The sequence below is a fragment of the Neomonachus schauinslandi genome, chromosome 6 (assembly GCF_002201575.2).
Source record: "Neomonachus schauinslandi chromosome 6, ASM220157v2, whole genome shotgun sequence".
NCBI lineage: Eukaryota > Metazoa > Chordata > Mammalia > Carnivora > Phocidae > Neomonachus > Neomonachus schauinslandi.
In genome coordinates, this window is record NC_058408.1 from 39,786,193 (window position 1) to 39,807,414 (window position 21,222).

At 40.0% G+C, this 21,222-nt stretch overlaps 1 protein-coding gene across 1 annotated transcript in view; it reads left to right on the top strand.

Moving 5' to 3' along the window:
• The window catches only part of KCNK2 (potassium two pore domain channel subfamily K member 2), a 225,755-nt gene that overhangs the window by 75,585 nt on the left and 128,948 nt on the right, over positions 1-21,222 (top strand). The window contains exon 2 of the mRNA XM_021682561.1: positions 2,936-3,246. Coding sequence (XP_021538236.1) covers positions 2,936-3,246 — 311 coding nt within the window. The remainder of the gene's footprint in view (positions 1-2,935; positions 3,247-21,222) is intronic.

The window sequence follows — 21,222 nt, forward strand, 5'->3', positions numbered from 1 at the left end:
CCCCGCGCTTTCCCGCCCCTGCCTGGACTGGGACGGCTGCAAACGCCCCGCTGGCAGCAAGCGGACGTCCTCCACCTTCGTTTCCCGTCCAAGGTGTTGGGTCATAATCTGGGCTTGGAGGCAGACCGATGCCTGGCTCCTCTGCTGGTTGCTGCTCCCGCCTCTCCCGCTGGTGCCTGGGGCTTTTGCATCTGCCTCGGGTGTGGGTTTGGGACACCTTGGGGGAGTTTCCGAAGGAGGAGGAGGGTCAGCCCTTGGGAGCAGCCGACAGGCAGGACGCATGGTGACCCTGGTCACACTTGTTGCCCATTGCGTGGTGGGACAGGCAGTGGTGCTGAAAAAAAGCTCGTTTCTCTTGCTATGGAGTCAGCTGCGGCCCGGAGCGTGGAAGGCATACCTGCGGGAGGCTGGGAGACTGGGGTTAAGAGGAGACTGTGATGTGCTGGAGGTAGAGGAGGGAGGTAGTGATGGTGAGGACAGTGTGTGCAAGGGACGACTCTTTGATTCCTTGTTCTGAGGAGCATCTTTGCCTGATCATACATCAAACGACGTGGAGATGGAAACAGAGAGAAAAGGCTGTTTTTTATTTTGATATTTTACCAGTTGCTGTCCATTCTGTCTGCCAAATGTGCATACACACACACACACACACATATATATATACATTTCTTCTAATTAAAAAAATAAGGGAATAGCTTAAAAGAATTAAACTTCATCAGGAAATGTATTAGCTTAATACACACAAATACACACAGTCTTTTAAAAACACATCTGTCCCTTTTCCCCCAAAGCCTATAATTATAACGTGTTATTGTGGCATTGGGATTTAGGACTGGGATTTGGATGCATCAAGGTGAACAGTCTTGGTGTTTTCCACTTCTACAGACTAGAAACCATTTGTGAAAAACCAGAAATATGAGAGCACAGAGAATTGGAAAGGAAAGGCTTGGAAAGCTTCCTTCAGAGAGAGAATGTGGATTTCCTGTTCTTTTTATTCCGGAGATGGATTAATTTTAGATTATGACCTTTATTTTTCACCCAAGACACACTAAGAAGCATGGCGCTGGGGTGGTGTAGCTAACCAGCAGATGACAGTGATATCAGCTGTTATCAGCATGTCTATTAAACAAAGTTTTTCTAATTAAAACAGTGAAACACATACCCAGTGCTAATTCTGAGCAAAGTTGCTGTTATAACTATGACATGACAAAGGTGTCTACTGGTTTGTGGCTTTATTCTGAGCAGGTGACTGTATCAGGAGGGAAACGGGTACATACCTGTACCCAGCAGGTTCAACCACTGGAAATTGCTGAAAGGAGCAATTCAGTCTGTGTGTGGAATCTCCACTTGGAGCCCTGGGTACAATTACTTCCTTGGTGCTCTGACTTCATCTCTTCAAAGTCAGAGCCATTCAGGGTTTTTGCTGGTTTCAGGAGCCCTCTGTTATCGGCTACCATTGTACAACACTACTTAGGTCTAGGGCTTCAAATAGCTTTGTTTGCAAAGCTTCTTTGTGATGGGCAACTGATGGTTTGTTTTCTGAACTCAAACTGCGGTAGTCCTACATTGAACTCACAGTGGTAGTCAAGAGGGCAGGGTTTCTAACCCTGTGAAAACTGACACTTTCCGTTTTCTTTTTATCCTCGAGTAGTTTCAGGTTCCTGTAGGGTATTTGGGTGCAATTCCATAGGAATTTCTCAGATATTTACCTAAAAGTGTCTTTTAGGTTAGGTTATTACTATATCAAACCTCTATTATATATACCAGAGTAATTTTACTTATATCTCTAACAATTGTGGACTCTAAATTCATTGTTCTGGTTGAGTTGGTGGTTTTTTTAAATGTCCCCCTGGATTGGGTTTTTTTTTTTTTTTTTTTTCTGGCTATTCTGTTAACCTTTTTGTTTCGGTGTTGCCTTTCCAATCATTCTGTAGTAGATGGCTTATTTTCCCCTTAGCAAGTTGAAGTCTAGTATCTTTGTGTTTTCTAAAAAGAAATCCATTAATGATATTTTTGAACAGTTGAGATAAATAATAAATGGATTTACAGTCACCTCAGAGTATATGGGAATTTGTAAGAGAACACATAAATCCACTCTAATGGAGCAATTAGTTTTGTACAGAGCATGGAGGGTCTGAGGTGTAAGAGAAGGTTTTACTTTTTTTTCTTGATAATGTTCACTGTTGAAATGGAAGGAACTTGTCATGTCTTGGCTGCACCTAGGATGGTGCCAGAAAAGGTAGCAATACTTTTGTTTTCTCAAGATGCCAGAGATTGTATAACAAGATAGAATGTGTAATCATGAACCGCTTTAGAGGGTAGGCAAAGAGAAATGATTGGGCAATTGAGTGGTTTACTTACCATAATGTTTTACCAGAAAATGACTAATGTTTTACTTTGAGCAGCAATGTTTGGATCCCAAATTCGCTTATAATGCAATCCCTTTATTACAATGAAATTTTCCATAGAAATAAAGAATATTCCTTATGTTGGTTGCTTGTGGTATAGAGGGTTAAGTTCTTGAGAACAGGAATCATCCATGAACCTTCTTCATGAGTATTCCTGAGTTAGTACTATCAACTCTTAGGAGTTCAGTCTTTGTTGAGTAGCACGGCGAATAGATGTAAAATTACAAATTAATTAGGAAGACCTTAGGCATTCTTTTATTATTATTATTTTTTAAGTTTCTTGGTCCACCTCCTGTTCTCTTCCTCCCATCCGGAACCCCAATAGCAGCAGAGAGCTGAGACCCGGCCCCTTTTCCTTGAACCTATGTATGCGGTCCTGGAAGCGATCTAGTGGGAGCACTCTGGTTGGTTCCAGACCGTCCACCAGGAGAGCAGTGGAGTTCAGTCTGCCTTTGCTCAGCCCCTAAAGAAAGCCAGCCGTTACTCTACTCTTCTCCAACCTAACATTCATTCTCTGTTGTTGTCAGTGGCGGCACCTGACTTGCTGGATCCTAAATCTGCCGCTCAGAACTCCAAACCGAGGCTCTCGTTTTCCACGAAACCCACAGTGCTCGCTTCCCGGGTGGAGAGTGACACGACCATTAATGTTATGAAATGGAAGACGGTCTCCACGATTTTCCTGGTGGTGGTTCTCTATCTGATCATCGGAGCCACCGTGTTCAAAGCCTTGGAGCAGCCTCATGAGATTTCCCAGAGGACCACCATTGTGATCCAGAAGCAAACATTCATTTCCCAACACTCCTGTGTCAATTCGACTGAGCTGGACGAACTCATCCAGGTAATAATGGCACAGAGGAGTTGTTACCCTGCTTCCTCTCTGGGGAAAGAAAGTAATGGCAGGAAGAGGCTACCTGTAGCACAGTGGCCTGCCTATGGGGGCCCAATTCCACTTTCTCTTTAGCATCGACTTGTCTCCTTTCTGTACTTCTTCCCTCTTTTCTTACTTTTTCTCTCTTTTCTTCTCCTTCTCCTTCGTTTCTCCCTCCTCCTTCTTACCCTCTTCTGCTCCTTCTGTCCCATTGTCTCCCTGATTTGTCTTTCTTTAACCTCTCTTAGAACTGCCAGTGGACACCCATGGACATGGGGTTGCCTTGCCGGAGGCTTTTGTGGTCAGATTACCATTGCCGACTGAGAAACATTGCTGTGGCAAGTGAGAGGAAGATCTAAGGCAGAAAAGTGCTTTAATCATGCCAGGGGCCATCATAAGATAGAAGAGATGAGTTTGTGGTGTGACCCTCTTGAGATGGTCAACAAGTTGTAGCCTACCTCTTTAACCTAGTCAGAGTATAACTCTATTAACTGCCTTTTAGGCTCCTAGAGAAATGATGCATCCTTGCTTCTCTAAACACTAACTAAAAGCAATTTACTATTACACAGAAAAATGCAGTTTTTGAATTTTAAAAAATAATTTCCTTTTCTTGTACTCTATCATGGTGGAATGGTGTTCTTAAGGAAAGTACTTTGTTATAAAAGTTAATCACAAAATGATTTAAACGTTTCAGTTAGGCTCCTTGGAGATGGCTGTATTTTTATTGTAGATTTCTTTTACATAAAACAATTCAGTGGTCAAACCAAGAGTCTGGTCAGAAGGAAGCCCTAGAATAGTCTTTCCAGGAGAGATCTATCTGACTGGTTGTGGGAAATGTTTTAATTGTATAGATCCTCCTTTTCCTGTAGAACCTACTTTTCTTAACTGGTGTTAAGTTGGATTGGACTGAAAATGATCTGAGTCATCTGAACATGTTCTTCCTCATCTTATATTTGGTTTGACATCATTTGAATGAGTTGGAATAGTAGATTGAGGGAGGCAATTCTTACAGGTTTTAATCCAGTCTCCTATTCAAAGACCTTTTCTCTCTCATTTCCCTTTTGCCATGGATACCCCACAGGTTACGTAGCCTCTGCCCTTCATGCCTCTCTCTATTTGTAGACTACACATACAAGTTCTCATTCAAGTTTTACTGAAAGCTGTCAAACATAGTAATCGCTCACCCTCATTTAGCTCCTACTATATTCAGACACTTCTGCGTCTCAACTATTTGACTTACATTTTGAAAATACTCCTCAGATACTTATATCCTGAATTCTCTATTATTTTTAGATGATGGCAATATTTTCAGTATTGACAGTGAACATGCCAGCAGATGTCGTTGTCCCAGCTACCGCATTGCCTGTTCCTACACAAGATCACTTTCACTTCACTCTTGTCTTTGTGCCACAGAGTTCTAAGAGGTACTAAAAAATCTTAAGCAATTCCCATTTCCCTAGGGTTTTAAAAGAAGAGCTCTAGGTTGTCTAGGAGGTAGCATCAGATAGGATGTGTTTTAAACTCCCGTTGAGCACTTTTCTAGAGGTGTCATCCTGAACAAGTACCTTGGCTCTCTAAGCCTTCAGTGATATCTCTGGAATGCAGAAAGAATATCTACCAAACAGGGTTGCTGTGAAGAGTAAAGAGATAATCCCTATAAAGCAGTTAGGATGTCGCAGAGTTTGTTTGCTGTTGTTCGTATTCGCGCCCTTCCCCCCCCACCCCCACCCCATCTCTTTATTGGGCTGAAGTATCTGATTCAGGCAGTTCCATTCTTTGTATCTGAAGCAGTGTCGTGGGTTTGGGGCAGGGGGGAAAATGCCTGGAATTTCAGGACAATGCTGGAGGAAACCCGGTGTGAATTTGAAAATGGTCTCACTGTTCTGTACTACCTTGATTTATTCATAACTGTGAAAATAACTTGAAGGTCACGGCAGGTAGAGACAATCTGGAGGTGGAGACTGATCATTTTTGCTCTATTGTTTTTGGAATGGATACAGACAGAGCTCAGCAATGGCCTAATCTTTTTCTTTCCACCCCACAGAGGAATCTCTTTTAGCTTTATTAATATTCACCGCTGATGAGAATCTTTGCTTTTTAAAAATCTCAAGTATTTTTGTGCTTATTCAGAAGTCTGTTATTTTCATATCACTCATCTTTAGAACCCCATGGCTTTAATAAATTATTTTATTCTCTTTGAATAAAGTTTCTTCTGATAAAAGTTTATAATGGCATGGCTTCAAGGATCAAGATCAGTATTTAAATAGGGAGGAAGGCAAATGAGCCAGTAATCTTATATTAGAATTACATTTCATTCATGTGATTCTCGTAAATTTCCACGTGTTCTTCCCACATTTATTTGCCCATTTAATCATCCCTTAAAACTTCATGAGTAGGTATATTAGGCAGTAATATCACAGCATTAAGGATTAGGGAGCTGACACCCAGCAGTCCCAGTGACTTACGCCAGACAGCATTATGAGGATGAGAGTTCAGGTGTTCAGAACCTTGATCTGCTATTATTCCCAGGAGTCTTGGCTGGGTTTAGCATTTTTCAGTGCTAAGAGGGGAGTTAGAAGTTCAGTCCTAGTGTTGGTGGAGAAGGACTTCTGGATTCCTTTTATGAAGAGCAGGGAAGGAGGAAGAAATGTGTAGTCAGACTGTAAGGTCGGGTACAGTTAATCTAATTTGGCCTCAGGCCCCAGGTTATTAATTACACCTCTGGATGGGTTATGGTAACCTCATAACAAGCTGTGCTTGCATCACAGGGTGGGGTAGGCGAGGGAGGGGAGAGAAAAGAACAGAGCTTTGAGGCTCCTGGGAGCAGTTGCTTCTTGTACTACATGGTCCCAGCTGTTCTTTCCCTCTGAGTGCTGTCTTGACATCGGCCGTCCAAGGCAAGATAGAGGATTGAGGAGGGGGCAGAGCTATCAAGACAAAGGAACCTAAATGGCTAAAGTATTTTGAACACTTTGATTTTCAACATCCATTATATTTAAGGTAGTGTGATGTCAGTACAGAAAAACATGGTAACACTGAAGTTTCAAAAGTCGTGAATACCATTAACCATAGTCAACATTTAATGAGCACTGACTATGTACAAGGCACTGTTCTAAGCTTTTACGTGTATTGTCTCATTTAATTCTCAAGTAACCATAGGAGGTAAGTGCCTTATTAACTGCATTTAAGTTAGGTGCAGACTGAGGCAGAAGGAGCTTAATTTTCCAAGAGAACAAAGTGCTAGAGTGCACTGTTATTTAAACCTAAGTGGACAGACTCCAAAGCTTAGGCTCTTAGCTCCTGTGTTACTGCCTCTAAAAACATTAATAAACATGAAGTTTGCTGTAAAGCTTCCTGTTATTCCATGTATTAGAGTGGAATAAATATCAAATTACAGTCCTCTGTACATAGTGATGTATATATTATATGACCTATCTCTTCCTCCGTATAAGAATGGGGAGTATATAACCTGAGGTGGGGTTTTTTTTTTTTTTTAAGATTTTATTTATTTATTTGAGAGAGAGAATGAGAGAGAGCGAGCACATGAGAGGGGGGAGGGCCAGAGGGAGAAGCAGACTCCCTGCCGAGCAGGGAGCCCAATGCGGGACTCGATCCAGGGACTCCAGGATCATGACCTGAGCCGAAGGCAGTCGCTTAACCAACTGAGCCACCCAGGTGCCCGAGGTGGTTTTTTTTTTTTTTTTTTGAGAGAGAGAGTATGTGTGCATAGGCAAGGGTTGGGGGGAGGGATGGGAGTGGGAGAGTGAGAGAGAATCCCAGGGAGGCTCCACACTCAGCACAGAGACCAATGCTGGGCTCAATCTCATAACCCCAAGATTATGACCGGAGCTGAACTCGAGTCTGATGCTTAACCGACGGAGCCACCCAGGTGCCCCTATAACCTTGGTTTTAATATTCTTTCTGGAGAACACTTCCTGGTTTTCTCCTGTTTGAATGTGGCAAACCAGTAGAGAGTCATGGTTACGTTGGATATGGCTGATTGTCAATCTAGTCACTTTCGTATTTGCTGAAGCAGTTCTGCGATTAAAAAGCTAGAGCAAAATCTATGATCTGTACATTGATAATTATTTTCTCATTTGAGCCCCACAACCCCTGAGGTAGGTAGGGAAGGTATTCTGTCTGTTTTTGGGTGAAAAAACGGACACATTTGCATGAGGTCATGTGGTCTCGGGCCTGGATTTTTGGAGTCCTCCTCCTGAGGAGATTATATTCTCTCTGTGCTGTTCCTTCTTCTCAGTTTGGTTTTTACTCCTTCGTTCAGTGGCGTTTGTTGAGCACGTTCAATGTGTTGACCTTCGTACTGGGTATTGGGGCAAGTAAAACGATCAGAAAAAACATCTTCAGGCACTCCCTCCTTCAAAGTCAAGTGGAGGAGACCACCGTAAACACAGCCACAGAGGCACCTGGGTGGCTCAGTCGGTTAAGCTTCTGCCTTCAGGTCAGGTCATGATCTCAGGGTCCTGGGATCGAGCCCTGCATCGGGCTCCCTGCGCCCCTCCCCCCCGTTCATGCTTTCTCTCTCTCTTTCTCAAATAAATAAAATCTTAAAAAAAAAAATCACAGCTACTTGAAGTTCTTAGAGATTAGAGCTAGACTACTGAGGAGGAAATGAACCACTTAATGAGAGATAGGAAGACACAGAGAAGAGGTAAAAGAGAAACTGGATGTTAAGTGTGGAATCAGCATATTTGGCAGAGGGAGGCAAGGGGATCAACAGATTTGCTAGGCAGAAGGAGCATGATGTGCTCCAGTAACTGAATTATCTAGATTGAGGAGCAGGGGCATCAGCAAGTTTAACAAAGGGTCTCCTGTACCATACCAGGGATGTGGGCTTTCTCCTGAGCCTGTTCTCCACTTGGGGTAGATATACCATTGGGGCATTTGGTTGTTTTCCAGGGGATACCTGGAGCTGCATGCCTTCCTAGAATGCCAGTGAAATTTCAGAACAAAACCAAAAACATTGTTTTATATTAATTATATAATCATTCATTCATCCAAAAATATGTATTGAATTCCTGCTATGTGCATTGTCCCAGGCACAGAAATATGGTGGAGAATAAAACAGATGAAAGTTCTTGCCCTTGGGGAGGTTCCTTCCATCCTGCTGAGGGAAGACCATATGTTAGATAGTGATAAGTCTCAGGAGAAAAAATAAAGCAGTAAAAAAGGATAGGAAATGTTGGGTGGTATTGGTGATTAATTTTACATAAGGTCACTGGGGAAGCATCACTGATAAGGTGACCTTTTTTTTCCTAAATTTTATTTTATTGTGTTATGTTAGTCACCATAAATACATCATTAGTTTTTGATGTAGTGTTCCACGATCCATTGTTTTCGTATAAAACCCAGTGCTCCATGCAGTACATACCCTCCTTAATACCCCTCACTGGGCTAACCCATCCCCCCATGCCCCTCTCCTCTAAAACCCGCAGTTTGTTTCTCAGAGTCCATAGTCTCTCATGGTTTATCTCTCCCTCCGATTTCCCCCCTTTCATTTTTCCCTTCCATCTCCTAATGTCCTCCATGCTATTCCTTATGTTCCACAAATAAGTGAAACCATATGATAATTGACTTCCTCTGCTTGACTTATTTCACTTAACATAGTCTCCTCCAGTCCCGTCCATGTTGATATAAAAGTTGGGTATTCATCCTTTCTGATGGCTGAGTAATATTCCATTGTATATATGGATCACATCTTCTTTATCCATTCATCTCTTGAAGGGCATCTAGACACTTTCCACAGTTTGGCTATTGCAGACATTGCTGCTATGAACATTGGGGTGCATATGGCCCTTCTTTTCACTACATCTGTGTCTTTGGGGTAAATACCTAGGAGTGCAATTGCTGGGTCATAGGGTAGCTCTATATTTAATTTTTTGAGGCACCTCCACACTGTTTTCCAAAGTGGCTGTACCAACTTGCATTCCCACCAATAGTGTAAGAGGGTTCCCCTTTCTCCACAACCTCTCCAGCAATTGTTGTTTCTTTCCGTGTCCATTTTTGCCATTCTAACTGGTATAAGGTATTTCAATGTGGTTTTGATTTGAATTTCCCTGATGGCTAATGATGATGAACAAAAAACAAATAAGTCAAAAAATGTGCAGAAGACATGAACAGACACTTATCTGAAGATGACATACAAATGGCTAACAGACACATGATAAGCGACTTTTGAGTATAAAGGGAGTAAGGAAAGTAGCCGGGTGGCTGTCTAGGGAACAACACTCAGGCAGAGAGAGATCCACAGTAGAGAGGCCCTCCCTGAAGAGAGAGTGCCCCTGGCAGGGACGGGAACAGCAAGGATGCTAGGAGGGAGTGGTACAAGATGACATCAGGCAGGTAACGAGGGCCAAGACCTGTAGGGCCTTATAAGTTATAATATAGAGTTGGCTTTCTGGTGCAGATGAGTGTCCTGCGCTGGCTTGTTTCCCCAGGATCACTCTGGCTGCTGAGTTGAGGAGGGACTGCAGCTGGCCGCGGACAGAAACAGGGGGAACTGTTATTTGGCTGTTGTGATAATCCTGGTGATAGATGAGCGGGGCTTGAACCAAGGTGGTGGCAGTGGGAGCTTTGAGACATGGTCAGATTCTGGGTATATTTTAGAAGGAGAGCCAATGGGATTTACCAGTGGACAAGATTGCAGGGCAACGGTGAGGAGTCAAAGAAAAACACCAAAAAGTTTTGTCCTGGGCAACTAGAAGAGTACAGTTCCCACTTTCCTGACATGAGGAAGAGCAGAGGAGGCACTCGTGAGGGGAGGATGTCAGGCTCTTAGTGTTGGGCATTGCATTAAGAGTGGCAGTTAGACAGGGTTCAATTATTGAGCGAGATTCACAGGATCCAAAAGTAAGAGGAACTTCAGATCTCCATTGCAGGAAAATGATAGAACGTACCAATAGCACCCAATAAAGATGTGCACCCAGGGCAAAGTTTGCATCAGAGCCAAGGCCTCCCTCTGCCAGGCCATACCAGGACATACTTCTCTCTTTGATCAGAGCCACCCACATGTGCATGGGATACCTAAGAACCAGGGAGCCCGAGATGACCTCTTGGCTGGGATTTCTGCTACCCTGCTGGTCACAAAGGCATGTTCCTGCCAAGTAGCCAGCCTCAGTGGCAGGGCTCTCTGAGAGTCTCACCAAGACCAGGTGCAAATCATCCATCATGCTGTTATCGATAAACAGTGTGACAAGCTGGTCCTAACCTCGCAGACACTCAACTGGCCATAGTTATAAAACAACACTCTGGGTCAACATGTCTCACGATTTTACCAGGGGACAGTTCCGTGCAGGGACTTCAGCAAAACAGCCTCGGCAAATTCCAGCCAGCACAGCCATGTTAAATTTGAGATGCCAATAACTAGTCCAGAGAACTTCTAAAAGGGCTTTCTTTTCTTATCAGTGCCTTTACTCTTCTTATCCTTTGGATTAATCTCTGGAAAAAGCACTGCAGATAATAGAATGTGTAAACTTCTTGGATGTGTGACAACATAGTAGGTTGGATTATTTTAGCAGATTAATTAGGAGCCATTTAAAAGACCAGCTCTTTTATTTTATTTTAAATCTCTTTCAAAATGATGATTATTCAGGAATGCTGTCTTGAGAATTACAAGAGGGACTTATGTATCAAGGGAGCTACAGAAGTCTTAAGAAAGCTTTGTTCATTTCTAGTTTCCCAAGGCCTCTCCCACATACTACTGTCGTAGTGAACAAACATGTTTGCCTCCCTTTCTTGTCCATATGTTCATGCTGTCTTGACTTGCAGAGTGTCGTATATAAGTATATCAAATAACAATTGAAATATTTTCATACACTGTTTCCTAACTATACTTAGGTTTTTATAATAAAGCATTTAAGTAGTTTGTCAGGAGATGATTTTATCTCCAAAGTCTATATGAAGATTAGTTAATATTGGTGAAAGAAAGAGAGAGAGAGAGAGAGAGAAGGAGAAGGAGAAAGAAAGAAAAGTGCTATGTGAGTATTGTATATTAATAAAATACTACTCAAATTGATGTGATTAAAAAGCAATATTACTTAAAAACATCGGAGGGGGAGACGAACCATGAGAGACTGTGGACTCTGAGAAACAAGCTGAGGGTTCTAGCTGGGGAGATGGGTTAGCCTGGTGATGGGTATTAAAGAGGGCACTTATTGAATGGAGCACTGGGTGTTATACACAATGAATCATGGAACACTACATCAAAAAATTAATTAAAGAAAACAATGGCTAGAACATTATTTGATGGCTGGAATGGTTTGAGAATGAGAAAAAGTACTATCCATATGCATTGGAAGACAGTGAAGAGTATTTTTTGCCTGAGGATTTATTTAGTCTAAGCTAAAAACAGGACGCAAATGTAAAGCTCAAATACTATTAGAAATTTGACCAGTGTAGATCTGTTAATAGCTATTAGGATGATGGCTTTAAAATTCTTAGAACATGTTTGTATTTAATCATAGATTTGTACTCTTACACTTCAAGATATATTATTTAATTCCCACATCTCTTAGATATATATATTTTTTAGTTCACACTTGTAAAATGTTCAGCAAGAGACAAAATGGCACCTTGATCAGATTCTTTCTTTTGACTCCATCTCCAGTGCCTTCCTCGTAGACAGGAATGTGTGCAACACAATGTCTAATGGTAATAGCTAGCCAATAAATTTTTTTTAATTTTTTTTAAGATTTTATTTATTTATTTGACAGAGAGAGAGCACAAGCAGGGTGAGTGGCAGGCAGAGGCAGAGGGAGAAGCAGGCTCCCCGCAGAGCAGGGGGAGCCCGATGCGGGACTCGATCCCAGGACCCTGGGATCATGACCTGAGCCGAAGACAGTCGCTTAACCAACTGAGCCACCCAGGCGCCCCTAGCCAATAAATTTTTAGTCCAAGTCTGCATCTTTCTAGAAGTACTGCCATATACATTCTCTCTCGTTTGGTCAGGAAGCAGGTTAGGCTTCATCCTCTCCCTTTTGCAGGTAAATAAACTGAGGGACAGAATGTTTAACCCAAATCCCTCTTAGCCTTTTTAGCTTGAGATGTTCCAAGTTGCACAGCAAGCATTAAGATAGCAGAGCTGCTGTTCAGGTGACTCTAGAGCTTGTTTCCCCTGTACCAAAAGACTTCTCTAGAAACTACATTATTTTGTTGTGTTTTCTCAACCTGGGCTCCTCTCGTATTCCTACCAAGCAAATCAGATTTCCAGCCCTTGCGCCTAGGATGCACTCTCTGCATTTTGAGTTGCTGGTGCATCTTTTTGTTCTGGGCTCCTACTAGCAAAGGTCAGCAGTGGAAGACCCAGCAGGTCTGTAGTTGTGAGTGCAAAGTATATAGTCGTGGAAAACTAGAGCCCAATAAGGAGGCCCCAAATGAGCAACTAAAATATTATGCTTAAACTTGTATGGCGGGGCGCTAGTCATGCTGAGGCATGAACAGGTGATGTAAATCAAAGAAGGCGATTTCAAGCTGGAGAATTCTTACCTGGAAGGAAGAGATGGATCGAGGAGAAGGAAGGAGGAGGAGCAAAGGGAAATAGTCGCAGGGACACAACAAGTTAACGTTCTTCTTGTAGGATTACAAGAGTTTTTACCCCCTTCTTGCTTTCTGACGTTCACAAAGTAACAAAAGTGTCCTGTACAAAATCCAAGTAATATAAGAAGGTACAAAGAAAAAAGCAAATATCTGAAATCCCTCTACCTAGAGTTGGCCAAGACTTCTCATGTGTGTGTGTGTGTGTACACACACATTCAGACATACATATTTCCACACAGAATTTTATATGCATGGGATCACGTATGCGTGTCATTTTACCACCTCCATTTTTTGCTTAGTGTTGTGTAGGGGATGCTTTGGGAATATTTCAAGTCTTGACTTTAGATACTGTTTAAATATCCACATAGTTTAGGTAATATCCTTATCAGTAAGAGAATTAGATGATATTTTTAAATCTCTTTCAGCTGTTTCTCTGCCCTTTATTTTTATGAACATTTGTGTATCTTGGCTGGATCAAGAACAGTAAACAGTAGTTCATCTAGCTCAGTATTTCTGCCCTTAACTATGCTACCAAGGGACATTTGAAAACAGTACCAGAGTTCCCTTTATAAAACCAGCTTTAGAAGGGATGACTGTACCCTGAGCATCATGACATTATGAAAAATCTGGCATGGATCTAATATTCATAAACTTACTTCTCTGGACTGTTTGCATTTGACCACATTTCAGCGTGTACCTTCTCTTGATATGTGTCATACCTGCTTCTCAATAAAGTTTCTCTTTTCATTTGACCTTTCATAAAATTACATCCTTTTTAAAGTTTTAGGCCATTTGCCTGGTGAATTTTGTGAACTAAGTCACGTAATTCCCTTCTAAAGATAGCCACCTTACCTTTCTTATTTTTATCCCCTACCACATGTAGAATTCATTCTTAGTCAGCTCCTTAGGCATTGATAATCTACGATGATGTGTGTCTTGGGTCTCTGCTTTCTTAATAGTCTTGTTTTGTAATCTCTTCCTTAGCACTTAGAGTGGCCCCTTGATTATTTTACTTATCTTTTTTTTGAACTGCTTTCTGCTCAGTTAAAACTTTGGTAAGTGTCGATTTGAGCTGTGGGCAGTATTCCAGAAGAGGAGGGATCATACTTTTGCACAAGAGTGGCTTCCTGTTTTAATTCTTTCTTTTTCCTTTTCTTCCCCCCTGTTTTATTTCTATTACCTCTCCGGTGATGTCTGGTGTTTTCTGTGTTGGCATTGTTGGATAATGTCCTCAGGCAGAGTTCCAGGGACTCCAGAGGCTTCTTCTAGGTTATTGAAAACACTATTTGAAAAGGGGAGCCTGGTTTATTTTTCTCCCAAATCCATTAGTTTTCACTTAATGAGGACGAATCTCAACCCTCATTTGTACTTTGCATGCCTTTTCACCCAGGCTTGCGAGGTTTTAAAAATTTAATTGAACATTGGCATTTCACGATCTTCAGGATCATGATGATATTCCCACACTTTTTAGTGTTGAATTAAAATATTGCATAATAGATACCTAGATTTACATTGATCCCTTTAAATATATATTTATTTAATATACATTTTTAAAAACCATTAAAACCTCTTATTTAAAGATTTTATTTATTTAGAGAGAGAGAGTATGTGCAAGCAGGGGGAGGGGCAAGGCAAGAGGGAGAGAAAAAAAAAGACTCCAGAAGACTCCATGCTGAGCCTGGAGCCCGACACAGGGCTCGATCCTACAACCCTGAGATCATGTCCTGAGCTGAAAGCAAGAGTCGGACACTTAATCGACTGAGCCACCCAGGTGCCCCTGTAACCAAACATTTTTATATAATGGATCAATTTTTATCAGTCTTCAGTATATAATGTTTTTATGACTACTTAACATCTTGTGAATTCATTTTCTTATGTTTTTATGTACTCCCCATACAATACCTATTTGACTGGTAAAACATAGTTTCTCTATGTAGAGTGGCTGTATTTTCCCCCTACGATCAGTTAGCTTGCATGTGTATTCAGAAGTGTCCTTTATTGCTTTCATTTCATATTGCCTTTAGTTTTTCTCAGAAAACTCCAGTTTAATTAGAATTTATTATTATATGTGATAGAGCTCTAATTAGCTCTATAATAATGTTGAGTAAAAATGCCAATATTTGAAGACTGTTATGTTGAAAAGTATATGTTCCTTTTAGGGGTATCTAAGGAATTTCCCAGATGCTTGTGAAGTATAATGTGTTCTCTGGTGCTGAAGCAGTGAAGGGAGCTTTGAGAAATAAGCAAAGCAATGAACATCAGGACTGTGAAAAAGGAAAAGAATCTCCGTAGACACCATCACATGATCACGTGGCTTACATTGATGCACATTGCAGGGAAAAGAGCCTTTAACTCTTACATTTTCTATTTTTAGGGTCCCAGCATAGTTTCTTGACTATTGTAAAGTTCCTTTTTTACAGTTACACATCTGTTCTTATTTTGCTAAAACTCACTTAGAGGAATATGGGGATTCATCAGAAACTCATAATTGCTAAAACAGGACGTGTTCCTCTTGAACAAATGAAAAAGTCTCCCTTCCTGTCACTATTATTCATATACTATAGAGGTTGGTTAGAAAAGATTTGATCTAAGTGACAGATACAATGGATATGAAATGCTTTCAGCACCAGGGTGATATTAATGGTACCAGGGAAGTGGATTCTGAAATTTATAGGTGAAAAGGCACTTGTTTCTGTCCATTTAGATATTTTGGTGTTAAACCCTGAGAGCAGAGATACCTTACTTCTCCTCTAGATTCAAAGGGGAGCTCTCAGGGAGGTCTTCTGTTAACCCAAGAGTCATCATGCTGTGGATCTGTGGTGCTGTGTGTGTTCCCATCAGGATGACAGTGTGGTCAGGATTCACTAACAGATTTCCAAGCAGGGCAAGCCCATATAGACTAGAAAAGAGAAGCAGAGTCATTACATGGATTTAGAGTTCTTATATTTTATTTTGCATGGAGAATAAAGGGAAGGTCTTATTTTCTTTAAAATGGCCATGGAAATGCTTACAAACTAGGATCTTTAATGGGCAGCATATTTTCATACAGCAGCATCTCATATGATCAGGCCCTAGGTGTTTCTTAAGCAAAGAAGCTAGTGAATATGGCAGATGTCTTCTTACCCTTGACGTTAAAGCTTGCTTTGGAGATTGTGTTTCTTTTAGGTAAAACAAAATTTACACTGTTAATTGCGTAACAGTCCATAAGAGAATTTAAATATTCCTGGGCGAATAAAATAAAATTTTGTATGACAAACGTACATTTAATCATGGGACAAAATAGCTTATCATTCATACAAGAAAAAAAGAGAATCGATCTATGACATAGTTTTCTGAATCTGATTTTTTTTTTTGGACATTTGGCCACACACTGAACATTCTGAGTTCTTTTTCTGAATCCTCCTCACTCAGAAATATTTTTGTGTTCACCTATCATGTTCAGATAACATATTAGTGCTTGTAGAGACCTGAGGTAAGACAGTTGGTGGGAAGGTCTATTCCTCTAAAGGAAGAAGTAGTTAAAATGCACATTCATTCATTTATTTATTCTGTATGTAATATGTTTTGAAAGAAATTGTGCCAAGCAGGGGGTATAATCCACACAGATTATGACACAGCAGGACTGACAAGAGTCGTGTTTTCATGAAGCTGCTATGCTAGTGTTAGTAACTACAAAGAAACACCTGAACAACATAATTTCAGACAGTGCAGATGTTCTGAAGACTAAACATTGGCCTCATGAGACAGAATGATGAGGCGGGGCTCCTCTAGAATGGCTGTGTTCAGATGAGCTTTCTCTTGGAGAGGGGATATTCGGGATGAAGTCTGAATGAGGGAGAGTTAGTCATGTGAAGATCTTTAGGGGTGCGGGGAAGTGTTCCAGGAAGAGAAGGCAGCAAATGCAGAGGTGAGAGCATTCTTGGTGTGTTCTAGGGCCCATGCAAACACTGGTGTGGTTAGGACATCATTAGTGATGTGAGGGAAGCAGGCCAGAACCTTGTAGGCTTGATAAGCAGTCTAGGTTTTATGTGCAATGGGAGATCAACAAATAGAAAATTTTAGAAGGAAACAGAGTATGTCATATTTATGCTAGGTCAATAGTCTGGTGACTTGGTAGGGAGATGAGAGCAAATAAAAATAGAAAGATTAGTTGAAGACGTTTTAATGAAAGTTGATTTTTGGAAAGAATCTTAAAGAGTTAGCCTGAGAGGGGACAGACAGGGTTTGGGCTAGTAGGAGAAGACTCCTCTCTTTTCAGCATTCAGGAAGAGGTGCTCAAGGGTGATGATCCAGGTAATGTGTGTACTTTTGGGGAAGATAAAGAGAGAAGGGAGGTGGCTGGTTGAGGGTTCTGAAGTTGATACTAGATGTTCAATTCAATATGTCTAAGATTCCTTGAGAAGAAGATAATTTTAATGAGCACAGATAATTGCTAGATGAATCTTTTGCATGGGCTCTGTGTTGCAGAAGCATTTATTTTATTTTAATTTTTTCAAAGTAAATTCTCTTTTAGGATAAAAGATTTTTTATTTTACTATCTTTTAAAATTTGTTTTTTTAATTTAAACCCTTCCATAACCCAATTGATATTTTGGGGCATGTTATAGCTTACATGTGACTATAAATGATTGGGTAATTACTTTTCCCTTAATAAATATAGATTTTCCCTTTTATTCTCTGGTTAACAAGTTCCAAAGCTTCACACACAATGTTTTCATTTCTGGAAGATGTTTTATCAGATGATGACATTTGGCTCTTGCTTTGAGCTGGCCTGAAAATCTATTTCATGAGGCTAGTTTTAAATGATTTGGTTTAATTAAAATTGTCAATAATCTTATTTTATAATGATGTCATTCTTGAGGCATATTTTTCTTAGATGCTGTACTGTACTGTTATGCAAAAAGTATTTTTTAATAGGACAGGAACTCCTGCCTTATTTTCCATTACTCAGCACCTCACGACCTTACTATTTCTTGATCCGCAGAGAGCTTGTGTGTATGTTTGGGTGTTTGCATTTGTGTTTCATTCATGTGATTCTTTCCTGATGCAGGATTACATTGTTTCAGGTAGCCTTCTTGATAGGGACCTAAATGAGATTCCCTTCTTCTTGAGGGAGAAGAAAAAAAAAATAAGTTACTCTCATCTATAGGATGAGATATGAGTCTTAGAGTCTAAAAGAAAATGCGAAGAAGAAGCACAAGGGGTAAATGTATCTAAAAGGGAGGGAGTTATAGAAAGCATCAGCAAAACTTTATCATAATGCATTTTGAATTGTTTGCATATAACATTTTAAGGAATACACTCATTGAATTTAGAACGTGGAATCTACAGTACCTATTGCTTCATCAAACTCTGTTATTTCAGAACTAAGAAAACAAACTATTAAATCATTTTCCTAAGAGTGTACTACTAGTTAGTGAAAGAGCAACCACTGGGTCCATGACTTCTAGTTCACCAAACTTGTCCCTTCCGCCAGTTTCTCTTTTTTTCCCCTCACTCTTGTAAATATCAACATGTTGCTAAGATCAGGGCTGCTATTCTAACATTTTTTATTTTGTTGAAGTAAGTGATCAAGATATTTTATTCTTTGCCCTCTGGAGCTGCACTTTGCCTACAACCTGTGGACCCACAGAGATATGACTCATGCTTCTGTATTTATCACCTCAGGCTTCCTGCTACCATTGCTTCGCTGCCTCTTAATGCATGAATGAAAATCTCAGAATTTTAAGATTAGGGAAATCCTGAATCTGGAGGAAAATGAAAGTGAGCGGTGTCCTCATGAAACTTCTGGCCACCAAAGTTGCCAGATGAAGTTATACATGGGTTTTTTCAAGATTAAGCCTTTCAATGAAAGGGTGATAAACCAAAATGCATTAGGAAAAGAGAAGCAAAACAACTTAGATTTTTTTTTTTAATTTTGTCCGATAAATGAATGGAAATTCCATGAATTCCACACGTTAAATGAATATTTATTGAATTGTTACTGTTGCGTACCTGGCCCTGTATTAGACTATGGGTTTTTTTTCCCCTCTCAAAATTATATTTTATAATACATATTTTATATCCTTGTCTCACTTTGTCATATGTGATATATATATCTCTTTAACTATAGATTTATGGAATCCCTTTTTAAAGGCTTTGTAGTAAGCCATTTTATGGATGTATTGTAGTCTTTTAAAACTATTCTTCGACATCAGTGATTTTATCTTTTATTTCATTCTTTTATTGTGGTAAATAACATGTGAGATCTAGGGCGCCTGGGTGGCTCAGATGGTTAAGCGTCTGCCTTCGGCTCAGGTCATGATCCTGGAGTCCCGGGATCGAGTCCCGCATCGGGCTCCCTGCTTGGCGGGGAGTCTGCTTCTCCTCCCTCTGACCCTCCTCCCTCTCCTGCTCTCTGTCTCTCGTTCTCTCTCTCTCAAATAAATAAATAAAATCTTTAAAAAAAAAAAAACATGTGAGATCTACCCTGTTAACAAATTTTTAAGTGCATAGTAAAGTATTGTTAACTGTAAGCACAATATTGTACACCAGATTTCATCTTCCTTCACTGAAACTCTATACACGTCAACAGCAGCTCCACATTTTCCCCTCCCCCAGCCCCTGGCAGACATCATTCTACCTTCTGCTTCTTTTTTGTTTTGTTTTTTTTATTATGTTATGTTAATCACCATGCATTACATCATTAGTTTTTGATGTATTGTTCCATGATTCATTGTTTGCGTATAACATCCAGTGCTCTATTCAGTACGTGCCCTCTTTAATACCCATCATCAGTCTAACCCATCCTCCCACCCCTCTCCCCTGTAGAACCCTCAGTTTGTTTCTTGGAGTCCATAGTCTCTCCTACCTTCTGCTTCTATGACTTTGACTACTTTAGATACCTCATATAAATGGAATCATTAAGCGTTTGTCCTGTTGTGACTGGCTTATTTCACTTAGCATAATGTCCTCAAAGCTTCATCCATGTTGTAGGGTGTAACAGGATTTCCTTCTTTTTTAAGACTGGATAATATTCCATTGTATGTATGTTCCATATTTTCTTTATCCATTGGTCCATTGATAGACATTTCAATTCTTTTTACCTCTTGACTATTGTGAATAATACTATAATGAACATGCAAATATTTCTTTGAGATCCTCTTTTCAATTCTTTTGGATAAATATTTGGAAGTGGGATTATTGTACCAGAAGCTAGTTCTATTTTTAATTTTTGAGGAACATCCTCACTATTTTCTATAGCGGCTGCTCCATTTTAGATTCCTACCAATAGTGCTCAAGTGTTCCAGTTTCTCTAAGTCTTTGCTAGCTCTTGTTCTGTTCTGTTTTTTGTTTGTTTTGATAATGGCCATCCTACGAGATATAAGGTGATATCTTATTGTGGTTTTGATTTGCATTTCCCTGATGATGAGCAATGTTGAGCATTTTTTCATATACCTGTTGACCATTTTTATATTATTTTCTGATAAATGTCTAATCAAGTCCTTTGCTCATTTCTTTTTATTCAAGTTATTTGGGGTTTTTTGCTATTGAGTTGTAGGAATTCCTTATATATTTTGGATATAATTAGCCTTTTTCAGATATATGGCTTGCAAATATTTTCTCCCATTCTATAGGTTTACTTTTCACTCCATGGATTGTTTGCTTTGCTGGGAAGCTTTTTAATTTAATGAAGTCCCACTTGTCTATTTTTTCTTTGTTGCCTGCACTTTTGGCAACATTTCCAAGAAACATTGCCAAGACCAGTGTTATGAAGCTTGTCTCCTGTGTTTTATTCCAAGAGTTTTATAGTTTTAGTTCTTACAGTTAAGTCTTTAATCCATTTTGAGTTGATGTTTGTATATGATGCAAGGTAAAGGTCCAGTTTTATTCTCTTGTACATAGATGTTCAGTTTTCCCAGCACTATTTACTAAAGAAACTATCCTTTCCCCATTTATAATCTTGATAGTCTTATTGAAGATCATTTGACCATATTTGACCATATATGTATGGATTTATTTCTGGGCTCTGTTCTGTAATGTTGGTCTATATGTGTCTTTGTGCCAGTATCATACTATTTTGATTAATGTAGCTTTGTAATACGTTTTGAAATCAGGAAGTATGAGGCCTTTGGCTTTGTTCTTTCTCAAGATTGTTTTGGCTATGTGGGGTCCTTTGTAGTTCCATATGATTTTTAGGATTTTTTTCCTGCAAAAACTGCCATTCAGATTTTGATGGGGATTGCATTGAATCTGTAGATCATTTGGGGCAATATGGACATTTTAACAATATAACGTCTTCTAATCCATGAACCTAGGATTCCTTTCTATTTAATTGTCTTCTTTAATTTCTTTAAGCAAATGTAATATTTTATTATACAAATTATTCACTTCTTTGGTTACATTTACTCTTAAG